A 15,668-nucleotide genomic window follows, 5' to 3' on the forward strand; every position below is an offset into this window, starting at 1 on the left:
TTTAATTTAAAATATAAAATAAAAAATCCCTCGTCGGTATGGGTCTATGGGACTAATCGAGGAGGTGGTGACGAATGGCCGTTTGGGCCGAATAATTGGGCTGTAAGAGCAACGTTTGGGCCTAAATGTTGGAAAAATTGGGCCCTTTGAGCCGTTGGGAAGACATTGTCCTTACAAAAACTCGGCCTTTAAATTCAAAAGAATTTACAGAGGAATCTCAAGTTTTCAAACAAGTGCCAAATCATATGTATTGAGTGCCATGAAATGTGGCACATGAACCCGTCATCTCATCTACAACTCCAGAGCAACTCCTCCAGTGTTCCTGGACTCTTTGCGGCCACAGAGTCCTTCGGGGACGCCTTTCGGAAATGTTTCAAAAGTTGTTTCGTCAACTGCAGAGCTTGAGAGCCTGCAACCGAAAGGACAAGCTGAGACAAATATTGAAGGATTGTTCCTAACTAGAATTAGTGGAGGAATTGTTTAAAAGACAGATGTTAAGATATATTTGGGTTTACTAGCTACGATCTCGCTGTTTTTTTGGTAGTGGATTTCACTTGTTATGATTGTGTGATTTCCTTAGAGGTTCTAGGTGATGTGAATCAGGGTGCGATTTATGTTTGCATGCTTTCAGGTTTATCTTTTTTATTGAGAAAGAAGTCTTGATCAAGAAGCAACTTTGATGGTATATGACATCCAACTTAGCAGCCATCACACAAGAAGCAACTTAATTGCAATTTTCATGGACCTAATAGTAAAGATGAGACCACGATCAAATGGAGTAGAAAAGGGCAACCCAAGCTTCTTGGAGGACTATACTCCAACCAGAAGAAGAGCACCCCTGTTATTCCAAACAATAATTCAACAGTGATAAATTCTGAACTTCCAGAGAGGAAAAACTGGTGATAAGTTATTTATTGTTTCAATCCCTAATAAAACTGTAACCTTAATCCAAAGAAAGAAAACACTACAGATATCACTGCCATGCTAGTTCATTCACCAACAAGTTAGAGAAAGAGCAAAATAATTACTGCAACTTACAAAAGCTAGAAGGAACAGTTTCCTAAAGAGATATAACAATCGTATGCGAAAGCAATCTAAAGAATCAAACGGAACAAGCAAGATTAAAGTTCAAATACAACAAAAGACGTACCCTAGGAAAGCAGGTGCTGTCGAATATCGCAATGTGAGCAAGATAAACAGGATCGAGAATTGATCAAGCTCAGAGGCCTCTGACGCTGATAAGAAGTTGAGTCGTTGAAGATATTGGCATTGTAGAGAATACTACTGACAAATAATACTACAATAGGGCAAGGGCTGTTTTTGCCTCATGCATAATGCCATGGTATGGAGGTCAGGCTAGCTCTCAGGTAGAATGCTGGAAGACAATTTGTTTGACTAAATCTCACAATTTAATTCAAACTATTTCAGATTGTAATTAAATAGCCACTAGCTCCTCATCAACAAGCACATGGTCCCTGGGAACAGTTCCAGCAAGCCTCATTATGTGATGGACATCTTGCAGCACACCATTGATCACATCAGACTCACTGTGGGACTTATCACGTGACACAAATACATGAACCCTATTCGCCACCTCAATCCAACTACAACCTGGTTGTTTCTTTAGTCCTCGATTATTCATCTCTGACCTGATTTCTGCTGCTTCTTTCCACTTACCAGCAGAGGCATAGATGTTGGACAGGAGAGTATAGGTTCCAGCATTATCTGGTTCTGCCTCTAAGAGATTTCTAGCTGCCAAATTACCAATGCTTTCATTTCCATGTGCATTACACCCACCTAGAAGGGCACTCCAAACAGAACCTGACGTAGGTTTAATCTTAAGCCACTGAATTAATCTTTTGGCATCATCAAGTCGTCCTGCTCGGCTACAAATATCAATCAAGCAAGTGTAATGTTCATCCCGCAATACAGTGGACCTATCTTTTACCATGGATTCAAATATCTTAAGCCCTTCGTCAACCAAACCGGAGTGGCTGCATGCTGAGAGCAACACCACGTAGGTGACATCATTAGGCTTATATCCATTTTCTTGCATCTTTTCATACAAACGTATTGCTTCTATGCCAACCCCATGATGTGCATATGCCGCAATAATCCCATTCCAAGAGACCAAGTCCTTCTCCCTTGAAAGATCAAACACCTTTCTTGCCAACCTGATTTCACCACACTTGGCATATACATTCATCAAGGTGGACTCGACAAAAGTATCAAACTGAAATTCTGTTTTACATATCATCTGATGCACCTGCTGCCCTTCACAGAGTGCCGCGAGATTGCTGCATGCATCAAGAGCACCCAAAAATGTAACTTGATTTGGTCTTATACCTGCTATAAGCATACCACTAAATAATTTCAATGCCAGTTCACTCTGCATGCCTTGCAAGTACCCATTCATCATGGTAGTCCAAGTGACCACATTCCTATTAGGCATCTCATTGAAAAGTTCTCTTGCTCTCTTCAAATCTTTGTTCTGGATAAAACCGGTAATCATAATGTTCCACGAAGCAATATCCCTCATGGGCATCTTCACGAACAAATCAAGCGCTTCATCAATCCTCTTGTTTCGTGTGTACCCAGAGATCATGGCATTCCAAGAAACCACATTCCTCTCTGGCATGCCATCAAACAGCACTCGAGCCTCATCAACATTCCCATTCCGTGCAATGCCAGCAACCATTGTAGTCCATGCCATCACATCCCTCTCGGGCATTCTATCAAACAGCTTGCGCGCTTTTTCCACACTCCCAGACCGCACCAGCGCAGCCAGCAGAATGTTCCAAGAGCCGGCATCCCTCACCGGCATGCGATCGAACAGCAAGCAGGCATCACCCACGCGGCCTGCCATGGCGTACGCCTCCAGCATCGTGTTCCAGGAAACGACGTTTCTCTCGGGCATCCGCTCGAACAGCGCCTGGGCCTCGTCGACGCGGCGCGTGCGCGCGTAGCCGGAGAGGAGCGCCGTCCAGGTGACCACGTTCCGGCGCGCGTCGGGGCGGTCGAACAGCTCCCGCGCCTCGCGCAGCATCCCCTGGCGCGCGTACGACGCTACCAGCGCTGTCCAGGACACCACGTCCAGGTCTGGCGTTCCGTCGAACAGCCTGCGCGCGTCGCAGACGCGCCCGGCCGCGGCCAACTCCGCAATGCGGCGGTTCGGGTCCTGCACGCGCTTGAACCATGCGCTGGACGCGGCGGCAATGGCGCTTCCGTACGAGACGTAGGCGGTGGAGGCGAGCCGGAGCCGTGGCGAGGAGCGGAGGCGGCGGAGCACGGCCGTAGCTACCATAGTAGGAAGACGAAGCGACTCCCAGTTTGCAGTCGGTCACGTTTGTTTCTTCTTTCGTGGTAGCTTCAATTCCCAACCGTACGATTCTGTGATGGACGGCTGCGATCGGCTCGGGATCGGCTAAACTCCAAACCTATCCCCTACGGTATAAAATATAAGTTACTTCTCACGTCACTTTTTCACTATTTTTCTTCTATCTAATAAAAATATCTAGAGTCAAAAAAATATATCTAAAATTTAAAATAATTTATTTATTTTTCTATTCACTCTCGTCCTTCAAATTTTCCATCTCATTATCGGCTACGCATAGAACTCATTTTACTAATAATAAATAAATAAATAAACAAATAAATTAGTAAAAAAAATAACAGATAATCTTCTCATCTTTTACAGATCACATCTAAAATCAAACTACGACATCACTCTAATGTATTTGTTCAATAACACTCTCATGATATATTTATATCTTTATATCTTATATTTGTAATTCATGTTACTACAATTAATATTTATATTTTCATTGCAACTTACAAACAGTCCACACGAAAGCTCACCCAAACCTTGCCTCAGACCATTTCCAGCCAAATAACTTCACGAAGGGATTCTCGTTCCCTTCGTTAAGGAATTCTTGTACTTTTTAATGTTCTAATAATTTACTTTCACAGTTCCTATCACGAAAGAATTTCCACTTTCATTCTCTTTATTTAAAATTCTCTCTTTTCTTTGATAAATCCTCTCAAAGAAAAATGGTTAAAGATAAAGTGGAAAAAAAATGCTAACTGGTAAGGAAATAAAGGGAATGCTAACGGTGGAAGAAAAGAAGGGAATACAATAGAGTTGAAGCGTCCAATCAGAAATCGAAGCCGGCGAGACGGCTGAGGGGGCCCACACGCCAGTGACACAGCCGAGGTTGCGGGACGGCTGCGATGGCCGCGTCCTCTTCCTCCTCCGGCGGCGACGGCGCGGACCCGATGGCGCTCGTGCAGGGGTACAACGCCGAGGAGCTCGCCATCGCCGGGGAGTTCCTGACCACGTGGCTCCCCTTCGTTTCCGCCGGCCTCTGCCCCTCCTGCGTCTCGTCCCTCCGCACCCGCGTCGACTCCCTGCTCCCGCGAGGTAACCGCCGTGGCCCGTGTGCCGCCGTACACATGTGTTGTTAGAGTTTCTTTGGTAGGTCTCGTGCATGACGTCCACCGAACCCGCGCAGCCGATCAGATTGAGCCGTCTGGGTGGGAGTCGGATCCAGCGCCCCCGCAGCATCTGCCGTTCGAACCGAGCGGCTGGGACTCGGATCCGCCCCCGCCCCCGCCCCCGCCCCCGCCGCCGCAGCAGCAGCCGTCGGCGGAGAAGCCGAGGATGTCGTGGGCGGACATGGCGCAGGAGGACGAGCTCGCCGCGGCGGCGGAGGAGGACGCGGCGGCCGCGGCAGCTGATGACGGGGAGGAGGCGAGCGAGCTGGGGAGGCCCAAGGTGCAGTTGTCGAGGGAGCAGCGAGAGCAGAGGCGGTTCCGGAACGTGGTGCGGAAGAAAGATTTCATATGCCTCGAGAGAGTCAATGGCCGGCTTGTAAACATCCTAGCAGGCCTCGAGCTTCATGCCGGCGTGTTCAGCTCTGCTGAGCAGCGGCGCATCGTCGAATGCGTGTACGACCTCCAGGAGAGAGGCAGGCTTGGGGAGCTTGGAGGTGTGTTCTGCACTCCACATAGACTCAATATTTTCTCTTGACATTGTTTGTTGGATTTTCATAATGTTTAGACTTTATCGCATAAGGTCAAGTTTAGCTCAAGACGCAGAATGCAAGGTGCCAAAGGGTGGGGCGAGGTCTTTTTAGCTGTTACCAGGGGTGAAGCTATTCAAGCTTTAGTACAGAAGGCGGGTGCTTGTTTTGAATTGATTTGTTTAATTATGTGGCTCTTAAGTAGGTTTGCAGGTCAATTTTGGAAAGTCGGTCATGGACTACTTAGTTCTGTGATGTAGACCATAAGTCTCCTATCTTGAACCATTGGATCAGTTCAGATCAAACCCCATTCCCACCTCTTTTCTAAATCCAACCCCTCTATAGGTTTTGCGAGATTTAAGCCACTATAAATCTCGCAAAATTTAATTTTCAGGTTTAGCATTTAAGTTATATTGTTTGTCATCTTCACCATATCGTTCTAGAAACCTAAGTTACTTAGCAGATCACTGAATTTACCTGTAGAACGTAGCAGTTCAGCCTTGGTGATTGTAAAGTATCAGGTTGAGGAAGTTTCACGAACCACATTCCATATTTACCCATTTATATTTTTTTATGTTTCGTATTTCTAACCGTGCTCCTTTCCGTATTGTTTCTATGTATCTGGTAAATTTTGGGCAATGTCGTCATGGTGGTAAGCAGGCAGAGACTAAAATATCATAATCTGCATATTACTGTATGAGGTCAATTCCACAGTATCAGAATTATCTCCTCGAGTACTACTATTGTGGAGAAACCTAGTTGATAATAATGTGGAAAAACATTTTTTTTTTGTCTATGCCACCTATCTATTAGTATTACACACATGGTTCTGCTATAAACCATAAACCTTAGCATCTGAGCATCCGTAATTCAGCATGATTTAGTATTACCTGCACATTTTCTTGGTTTCCTCATTTTATCTTTTACATTGACTGTAATGTTTAGCATGAACATTTGCAAGCAAACAAACATGCACAACTTACTGTATTTCGTTCAGTCCTGGATCCCATTTTTACCAGATCGCAGTATATTAATATAGAGGGTGGGCTGTCCTCAACTTTGGTTCATGTAGCCCTTAAATCTACTTTGTTCTTTGCATTTCATTGAAAAAGAGATTTCTTTTTGTTGGAACCATACATAGTTGTATCAGATATATAGAATAGATCGTCCACTTGTCCTCACCATTATTTCTCTGTTATGGGCCGATTGCACATGCCACATTCTAGTGTAGTTGATTCCTTGGAGCATTGAAGTTAATCCATTTTTTTCAAAAGAGTGCAGTTTGAACTTAACTCCCTCCGGTCATAAATACTTGTCGCTTTGATCAAGATCTGGTTAAACTTTTAAAATTTTGACCATCAATAGCTTCAAAAATATTTAGTTTGGAAACATAAAAATCACGTGTAGATTTGTATTGAAAAATACTTTCAGAATATTATATTTTTATTAGATATTATAACTATTTTCTAATAGAAAATAATGGTCAAAGTTGCACGCCGACGATTGTGAAAAGTCAAAAGCGACAAGTATTTATGACCGAAGGGAGTAACATTTAAGAGATGAGGAAAAATCAACTAGACTTCTGATTATGTTTATTTTTCTGTTGATATTTGAATATTGTTGAAATGTAAATGTTATCAAATTCTTAACTTGCAGTTGTTTATCTGTCATTTTTTAGCATTTCTATTTTTGTGTGCCTAAATCCAGTTACGTCCCCCCCCCCCCCCCCCCTCTGCCAGATTGTACATATACAGAACCCCAAAAATGGATGCGTGGTAAAGGCCGGGTAACAATCCAATTTGGATGCTGTTATAATTATGCTACGGTACTTTTCTCATTTTAGCTCTTAGTTCCATCATCTTGTGAACTACATTTTAGCTTTGATGAACCCCGTCTGTAAATCTAAAGTGAAAGTTGTCATGGCAGGATAACAATGGAAATCCACCAGGCATTATGCGAACTGTTGTTTCTGATCCGATGCCTGATCTCCTTAAGACTATGGTTAAGAGATTGGTACGGTGGAATGTTCTGCCTACGACTTGTGTACCGGACAGCTGCATTATAAATATATATGAACCTGGAGATTGCATCCCGCCACATATAGATAGTCATGATTTTGTTCGTCCATTTTGTACTGTTTCTTTCCTCAGTGAATGCAACATTCTTTTTGGATCTATACTGAAAATAGCCGGCCCTGGAGAATTCACCAGTTCAATTGCGATCCCCCTTCCTGTTGGGTACATTGCTTATCCTGTCATGCTTCTTAGATTACTTATGGTAGTTGCACTTGGTTATATACTATGTGGAAGTTTGAGATTGTTTTTTCCCTTGACATTTCAAACTTGTGAATGTATATGACTTTAAAGACCGTTTTTTGTAAATGATATTGCTTGCCCAATGGTATAGTGAATTTTTAAATTTGTCTCTTTTCTTCTGATTTTTTTTAACTTCTTGCTGAGATGGGCTATTTTCTAATTATTCATCTTTGTCCAATCTTGTTTTCGTTCTTCTCACCAGAGTGGCAATGATCTCTTTAATTTTACATAATTTATGAGTAGTATCTTTAGTATTTTAGTGGTACAATTCATGAACTAGTATTCTAGATTGTAAGATCATCACTTTTATTCTGCAATTCTTTGGTACTCTTACACGTGGGTTTCATCTCTAGCCTATCCCAATTTGCTTGGGACAAAGGTTTTGTTGTTGTTGTTGTTCTTTGGTTCTCTTATTAAATATAAACATTCACAGGTCTGTGCTTGTCCTGAATGGCAATGGTGCTGATGTAGCAAAGCATTGTATTCCAGCAGTCCCGACCAAAAGGTTGCACTTGTCTGTTGTATTCTTTTTTCAGAATTAATTCAACTGTTGCACATTCAAAATCTGATGCGCTACTTACTAAAACACAGGATATCCATTACCTTCAGAAGAATGAACCCAGCAAAGCGTCCATTCAGTTTTAAAGATGATCCAGAACTGCTTAACATTACACCTCTAGAGACGGGCAGATCTTCAGATGAAGGCAAGAGCAAGCTACCTGATGTGCAGATTAGAAATCTGAGCAAAATATCCAGAGGCAAGAGATCTAGAGGAAGAACGTCTGCTGGAAAGGCTGGACGCAACATTCCTGAAGACCAACCTCCTGGCCATGTGCAAGCCCCTGCAGTAGATGTGTGGTCACAACAAAGCTTGCATGACCAGCGCACTGTCTCTGCTGCTAGTTCTGAGAGAGAAAGGAACTCTGTTGGGAGGTCAAGAGAACCAAGATACCAATCAAATGCGCCTGCCATGCAATCTCAGGTGGACGATATCAGAGAGTGGCCAGGTCGGTTGGCACAAGAGAGGAGAAGGCATGGTAATGGCATGAGTTCCAGTGAAGGTATCGTCGAATCTGGGGAAAGGAGACCGCGAATGGAGCACAGGCAGATATCGATGATAAATCGAACGATAAACAGTGATATGGATTCCCTTTCAATCTCAAGCCGTCAATCAGCCGAGCAGCCCCGTGCTATTGTGCGAACCTTGTATAACAAGCCAAGGAGGAGTAGAGTAAGCCTGGATGGTTGAGCCACTCCCGTGCCTGTGAACCCTTTGTTGGTTGGAACTTGGAAGAGAGCTGATATCTGAAAGGATACTTCGCCTGCCTGTATATTTCGTTAGGTGTTACCAGAGCACCAAAAGATAGCCTAGACCTTGTCGTAGTGACATGTATTGAGTGAACTAGACGTAAATTTTGTTGCAAGATGATCAGGCGCCTGCTCTGTAGATAAGAGGCGCTTCCGGATATTGTAATTGGTGATTGTTGTCGACTCAATAATTTGATCCAATCCATACGAATCCTGTACAGACTAGGGTGATTTGTTACCAAAATTACGGCGTTGGATTGTTGTACAGACCTGGGTGATCTGTGCTTTCAAAAGGAGAAAACGGGTTCGAGTCGGATCGGGAGATCCAACTCTCGTACGGTTCCAAGAGTCTGTGGGCTTTGTATAAATCCAGGGCGCAGGGAAGATTGACGGCCACGTTCCAAGATCACGAAGCCGATTCGTAACCACGGGTGGTTCCAGCCATCACCGATGCTTTTCCGCGACGACGGCCCGAGCGTCGTCCTCCCGCCGCCGCCGCCGCCGCCGCCGCAGCCGCAGTGCGGCTTCGTAAACCTCGTGCCCCAGCACCCCATGCACATGCAGTTCCCGCCGCAGGCCGCGTGCGTCGTGTTGCCGCGCGGGGCGTTCTTGGACGCCGAGGTGCGGGATGTGTGGGCCGCGAACCTCCAGGACGAGCTCTCCCACATCGCCGCGCTGCTGCCGCACTACCCCTGCGTGTGCGTCGACACGGAGTTCCCCGGCACGGTGCACGACTCGCGCACGCCGCGCCACCTCCGCGGCCCGCGCGAGAGCTACGCGCTGGTGAAGAAGAACGTGGACGACCTCAAGCTGCTCCAGATCGGGATCGCGCTCTCCGGGCCCTCCGGCCGCTGCCCCGTCGCGTGGCAGTTCAACCTCCGGGGCTTCGACGCCGGCCGCGACCCGCACGCGCCCGCCTCCATCGCCATGCTCCGCGCGCAGGGCATGGACTTCGCCACGCTGCAGCAGTTCGGCGTCGACCCGGGCGCCTTCGCCTCCGGGTTCTACCAGTGCGGCCTCGCCTGCGGGGGGCTCACCTGGGCGGCGTTCTCGGGCGCCTACGACTTCGCGTACCTCGCCAAGGTGCTCGGCGGCGGGTGTCCGCTGCCGGACACGCCGGAGGGGTTCCTCGCCCAGGTCCGCGCCCTGTTCGGGCCGGCGGTGCTCGACGTCAAGCGCCTCGCTCGGTTCTGCGGCGAGGGCATACGTGGGGGACTGGAGCAGGTGGCCGCCGCGCTCGGCGTGGAGCGCGCGGCCGGGCGTGCTCACTGCGCCGGTTCCGACAGCCTGCTCACCTGCGACGTGCTCCTGGCAATGGTGGATCGCTTCTTCCGGGACAACAACGTGCTCGTGCACGCCGGGGCCATCGTGGGCTTAGTGTAGATTGCAGTGAAGCATGCATGCAGGGTGAGCTGTTAATTTGTACATATTACTTTTAGAGAATTGTTGAGTGAAGGGAATCCTTTTACTTCTATTATATCCTGCATTTGATACTACACTTTTATATCTTTTTCTCGACTAATCTGAATTCTCAAGAACTGAAGCAATAGAGTGCAAACTGAATTGTGTCTAGTAGCATCCTAATCCTAGCATATTATTAACGAACAAGATGGTTAACAAATTATTCAGTATAGGCACAGGTGGACAGCCTGAACAATTTTCAGTACCACTGCAAGACAGCATGGCAATTACAGAAACATCAATCTGCATTAGCATTGTTTGCCTTGATTCAGAGCTGGTTTTTGCCTTGACAAAAGAGTTCTCATGCAAACAGTTTCATAGTACAAAGGGTTCTCTTGGCAAATACTTTGTGGGCTCACTTTGGGTAGCAAATTCTACTCAATTTCTAGTCCCCATGATGAAGATTACTTATACAAACAAATGAACTAAAGAGGGTCACTGATACCAGAAGCACTATATGTGATAGCGATTGGTTGTAAAATTGTGAAGTAGCACAAAACACCGATCTGGGGTCACTGATACCAAAGCATGATCGAACTAACATGAAAAATACAAAATTCTCCATGAAACACTACCTCGTTACAACCTCGTTGGTAGTCAATATCAGGTTCTTTTCTTAATTTCGTTCTCAAGTTTATAACATGTTGTATCTACGTCAGCAACTGAGATTGCCTTGTTCAGTAGTACATTCACATAATTAAAACTTAAAAAAGTTGAAGGGAGGAAACAGTTCAGTGGTAGATCATGGGAACATGTTAAAGGGAGGAAACAGTTCAGTGGCAGCTGGTTAGTAGTTGTTTGGTGAGATAAACATACACCTCAGAATATTCAGGTAGCTACTTCCATCTGTGAAAAGTATCTTGTACTCTGTTAATCTGCAATACAATGGGGGCAGGAAGAAAAGTTCAGTTACATGTAGCGTAAACAGTAACAGCTAGGGAGAGTATCATTAGGATTGAAACTTTCGATGGCAGAGTGAAGAGTAGAGTCTTCCTGATGGGAACTCCTATACATCGAAGAGGTGTGTAGCACTAATTGCAGCAATTAGTTCAGTTACATGCAGGAAGTCTAAGCTGCAGTTTTGCTCCAATTAGTAATTCATACAGCATTCAGAATAAAGGCAACTGCAGATAGCATTCAGGCATTTGACATATAATCCAAATGGCATATGCTATAAGGTTCTTGACAAAATATCAGGCAATAGCTAGGTCCTTGATCATTGTGTTACGTGACATCTAAATCTCATAATTTTTCCATCGATGGTTCACTTCAAGCATGGCAATGTGTTGATCAGCTGCTCATGAAACTAAATCAGAGGAGAAAATATAACCAGCAGCTGCATGGGACATGAAGGCAATGTCGCATTAGATCCACAAATGGAGGAATTCAAGACAATTGGAGAAGAATGGTTGTACGAGTGTTTTTATTGAACAGAGGTTCTTTGATGCTAGATGATTTCCCACTTTCACAGACCTAAGGGTTCTAGTTGCACTATCTCTAGAAAGGTAAAGACTGGAATTTAGCCCATCCACTTTCTAAACGAGCAAATCAATTGAAATTCGAAATAGACAATAATAACACAAAATGAATAGCTTCAGGCAGGCAAAGTAAATACACAGCTCCAAGAGCATCCTTTACTTACCTTTTTGTACTTGAAATGAGAAGAATTCCACATCATTGGACTCCCACTTTGGAGTTCCCAGCTGAGTCACAAATTCTACATTATATGTTTCCCAGCTAACAGCAGCCTATAACAAGATAACAAAAGTGGAACAATTATACTCTCTTCACTTATTTTAAGTTACTATCTCTGAACAAACAATAGAATCGGAGCTAATTCATGAAACCTAAACCGCATGCCCATCTCTCATGTCAAATCCCTGAAATACAAACAATTGGAAGGTACATTCGTACCTCGGATCAAGAATGAAGCAAACCATCCATCAACCATTGGATTTCAACCACGCGCGGGCTTCTGCAACACTGCAGAGAAGTACATTGTTGTCCTTGCGCTCCCTGTGCTGGCCTTCTCTCCGACCACCCACTTCAGCTTCTTGTAACCAAACCTCACAATGAGCCTCACAACCACCTGTCTCCGCTCCTCGCTGTGGCATATGTAGCTGTCTATCCAGAGCAGCCCACCGGCGCGCAGCACCCTGTCGACATCAAACATGAAGAATCCCAGCGCCTCTTCCGTCCCCGCCAGCCCCAATGCCGGCGCCCCGCCTTCGTCCAATGCGGTAGTCCCGACGTGCACCAGGTCAAACACCCCATCATAGAAAGGGAACCGGTGCGCCGGCGACAGCAGCAGCGGGAACAGCCCCCTCGCTGCCACGAACTCATTCATGGGCTTCCCGGCGTTGTCGAGCACCGAGGTGACGATGGTCACCCCGCGCTCCCTCATCCGGGCGGCAAAATTGGCGGCGGCGCCGGCGACGTCGAAGCCGATCCGGATCTTACCAGAAGCGCTACTGAACCGCAGCACGTCCTCGATGAGGAACTCGTGGTCGTTGCGCGGCTTCACCCAGCGCCGGTTGTCGAGGCCCATGTTGGAGGCCGGGAGCGGTGCGCGGGGCCCCCGGGAGAGGCACCGGCGGCGGGGCAGCGGCTCGCAGCCCTTGGAGACGAGGCGGTGCTGGAGGGTGGCGTTGCGCGGGCACGCGGCGTGCGGCGCGTAGTACGTGAAGGACGCGAGCAGCGCGAGCGTGGAGGGGGACCGGAAGCAGGTGTGCGCGACGGAGGCCGGCATGTGGGTGAGCCCCGTGCGCGCGTCGCGGCCGAGCGGGAGCGCGTGCGGGGAGAGGAAGAGGAGCAGCTCCGGGGGCAGGCTGCCGTCGGCCGGGCGGTGCGGAACCATGCGGGAGGAGTCGATCTCCCGCGCGATGGCGGCGATCTGCGCGGAGATGGCGGAGGAGTGGCTGCCGACGACGGAGGCGGCGGTGGTGGTGGGGCCGGGGCGGGGGCGGGTGGAGAGGAAGGCGAGGAGGGCGAGGAGGTTGGTGGAGAGGAGGGAGAGGAGCACGAGGAGGTTGAGCAGCGCGGGGGAGCAGAGGTGTGACAGGCGCCGCCCGCCGCGCCGGGAGGCCGCCACGTTCAGGGACACCGACCCCATCGCGCGGTGCCCTGGCGCCGCGCGCGGGCAGAAGAGAAAAGCCGCGGATTTTGCCGCCGGTGCGTCGGGTGGGATCTCGGGCTCAGGGCCGATGGGGGGTGGGGTTTCGCCGCGTGCGGCGTGCGGCCGCGTTGGTTTTGCTTGGTTGCTTGCTTTGCTTAGTAGAGAGGGGTTAATTAAAAAATTTCGCCACTCTAGCGACTGCAAATTTTCAGAAGACATTTACGCCGGATGTTATATCAAAATACCACTTGGGTCCATAAAAACTTGTTTGTTTGTGACTTTGAGGCATTTTCTATCACCAAGTGGTATTTTTAATTTTTTTTTGCCATTGCCGACATCGAATGTCACGGGAAATGGTCTTTCTACCACTCATCTCCCTTCTACACAGCCGAGCGTTGCTGCTCGCCATGGCCAAGCCCCTATGCTCTGCTGCGCTCATCACTGGCAACTCCGCCATAACTTTGGACCTCGGTCGCCTCTATCTGGCCCCATGCTCAACTCCGAGCCACCATATCTTGAGTTCCCACTCGGCAAAGGGATCTCCTCCGCCATATCCTCCTACCCCACGAGTATCTCGTCGTACGACACTACGAAGTCAAACCATCCGAAGATATCGTCGTACCCACCCGCACTGAAACCACCTCCTCGGGATCCCTCTCCCCGGCCTCCACCATCCCGAACTGTGCCTTCCTAAACCCAGCCATGGTCTCCACGCAATCCATCAAATGGTCAACGGTGGCGCTATCGAACATCCTCGACCTATGCCTGGGCGCCCCTTGGCCTTCACAATCAGCGTTCTGCCTCAGCCGGGACGAAGTCAAGGTGTCACACCCCAAAAGTCCTAACCTGGTCATAGAGCACGTATATGCATCATAGCATCATGTATCATGTTTGTGGCTTTTGTTTTAAGTATTCAAAACTTTTTGAAAACGATACGTTGTTAAGCAACTCGAGTTTCCACCATAGGCGTATTAAGTGGGAATTAATTAGATATCCCAAAACCATTTAGGAAGGAAGGAGAAAAGAAATGGTAGAAAATGGGAGAGGAGGAAGAACTCTCTGCACGTGGGCTCAGCCCGCAGTCTAATCGGCGCTACCTGCGGTCTGACTGCCAGAACTCAGAATGGTCATTTAAAACCCCATCAATTACTTATTTTTCCCTCTCTTATTTCCACCTTTGACATAAAACCGAGAGAGAAGAGGAGCACCACCTCGACCACCATGACGACTGGAGATTGACGGAGAAGATTTCCCCGAGCTTCACCAAGCCTCCCTGAGCTCCTCCCCGCCGTCATCCTCACCAGAGAAGCTTCACACACGTCTTTCTTCCACCTCAAGGCCGAGCACCACCTCGGAGTCTGATCTCCAAATCGAAGCCTCCTCAGAGTTGGCCAACCCTCTAAGAAGCTTCCCTACACCAAGATGAGCCATACCCAACCGTTTCCCCATCATCCCCGAGCTACAACCAATCCCATGTGCTTAGATCTAAGCTCCACCTCTAGCCACGAACGTCACCCATGGGGCCCTAGAGTTTGGACCTGTGAATGCTGCTCAAACCACCCAATAAAAACTCCCCTAGTTTTGTAGAGTGTTTTGGTACATATTTGGTCGAAGATGTCGCCAGAGCCGTTGCCGGCAACCTCAACGAGGTGTTGTTGGTCAGGCCCAGCGGTTTGCCCGCCACCTGGGCCGGTCCGATCTCTAGGTTGGAACTTGGTTAGCTAGAGTTGAGTTTAGAATCCATTGTCAGGACTTAGACCGCCACTAAGGTCGATCTAACCACCATCAGTCCGATCTAACCACCATCGCTACTCAATACCGATTCTTCTCTGTTCGACCCCCACGGTCTGACCGCCACCCCCACCCAGTCTAACCGCCAATTACTCATAACCCAGACAACTTAGGTTATCCAATGTGATGTTTAAATCTTTTCTAGCCCAATCAATCAAGCGTTCTTTTGTAAATATTTTCATGGCAAGTTACAGTGCATCTCTTTAAGATCATGCATCATAAAACGTATCTCTTAGCTCATTCTTTTATTTATTTGATGCATTATTCCATTGAATAAAGAGTGACATGTCGATGGTTCAAGAGGTCGAGACCGAAATTGAACCGGGGGTGTACGTGAGTGAAGCACCGGAAAATCAAGGCAATCATCTATCATATTGCACCCTTATTTTTCAATGGTCATGTGTATGAACTTGCTATTATTGTATGGATTAGTTGCATTAAGTAAGTTTTAGTTATTAAGGTCAAATGGGTAGATCTTATCTTGCTGCATTACCTTCCTTGTCTTTGATTATACCATTTCCTTGTAACCATGGGTAATAAATATAATCTAGTCTAGTGTTCGATATACGCTTATCCATGCTTAGTGTATCGATAGAAGTCGAGCGGTGGATGTCGCCATCGTTCGCGAGTTGTAGGATATGTAATACAAATTGTGCG

At 47.3% G+C, this 15,668-nt stretch overlaps 4 protein-coding genes across 4 annotated transcripts; 2 read left to right on the forward strand and 2 right to left on the reverse strand.

Annotated features, from left to right (window-relative positions):
• Positions 1-203: 203 nt before the first annotated feature.
• LOC133926196 (pentatricopeptide repeat-containing protein At2g35030, mitochondrial) lies at positions 204-3,371 on the reverse strand. Its single transcript, XM_062371991.1, has 2 exons — positions 1,151-3,371; positions 204-409 (listed from the first exon to the last, which is right to left on the reverse strand). The coding sequence occupies exon 1, from the start codon at positions 3,302-3,304 to the stop codon at positions 1,436-1,438; it is 1,869 nt and encodes a 622-aa protein (XP_062227975.1). The 5' UTR covers positions 3,305-3,371; the 3' UTR covers positions 204-409; positions 1,151-1,435.
• Positions 3,372-4,125: 754 nt separating this feature from the next.
• On the forward strand, positions 4,126-8,862 carry LOC133926198 (RNA demethylase ALKBH9B-like). The gene is made up of 6 exons (XM_062371993.1): positions 4,126-4,420; positions 4,512-4,988; positions 6,761-6,846; positions 6,948-7,258; positions 7,770-7,841; positions 7,928-8,862. Exons 1-6 carry the CDS (start codon positions 4,231-4,233, stop codon positions 8,583-8,585), a joined length of 1,794 nt encoding a protein of 597 aa, XP_062227977.1. The 5' UTR covers positions 4,126-4,230; the 3' UTR covers positions 8,586-8,862.
• Positions 8,863-8,942: 80 nt separating this feature from the next.
• On the forward strand, positions 8,943-10,130 carry LOC133926200 (probable CCR4-associated factor 1 homolog 11). The gene has a single exon (XM_062371995.1). It carries the CDS (start codon positions 9,095-9,097, stop codon positions 10,025-10,027), a length of 933 nt encoding a protein of 310 aa, XP_062227979.1. The 5' UTR covers positions 8,943-9,094; the 3' UTR covers positions 10,028-10,130.
• A 532-nt stretch (positions 10,131-10,662) lies between these two features.
• Positions 10,663-13,376, reverse strand: LOC133926199 (probable methyltransferase At1g29790). Its single transcript, XM_062371994.1, has 3 exons — positions 12,020-13,376; positions 11,748-11,853; positions 10,663-11,441 (listed from the first exon to the last, which is right to left on the reverse strand). Exon 1 carries the CDS (start codon positions 13,215-13,217, stop codon positions 12,063-12,065), a length of 1,155 nt encoding a protein of 384 aa, XP_062227978.1. The 5' UTR covers positions 13,218-13,376; the 3' UTR covers positions 10,663-11,441; positions 11,748-11,853; positions 12,020-12,062.
• Positions 13,377-15,668: the final 2,292 nt, after the last annotated feature.

Source organism: Phragmites australis, chromosome 8 (genome assembly GCF_958298935.1).
Source record: "Phragmites australis chromosome 8, lpPhrAust1.1, whole genome shotgun sequence".
Classification (NCBI taxonomy): Eukaryota; Viridiplantae; Streptophyta; class Magnoliopsida; order Poales; family Poaceae; genus Phragmites; species Phragmites australis.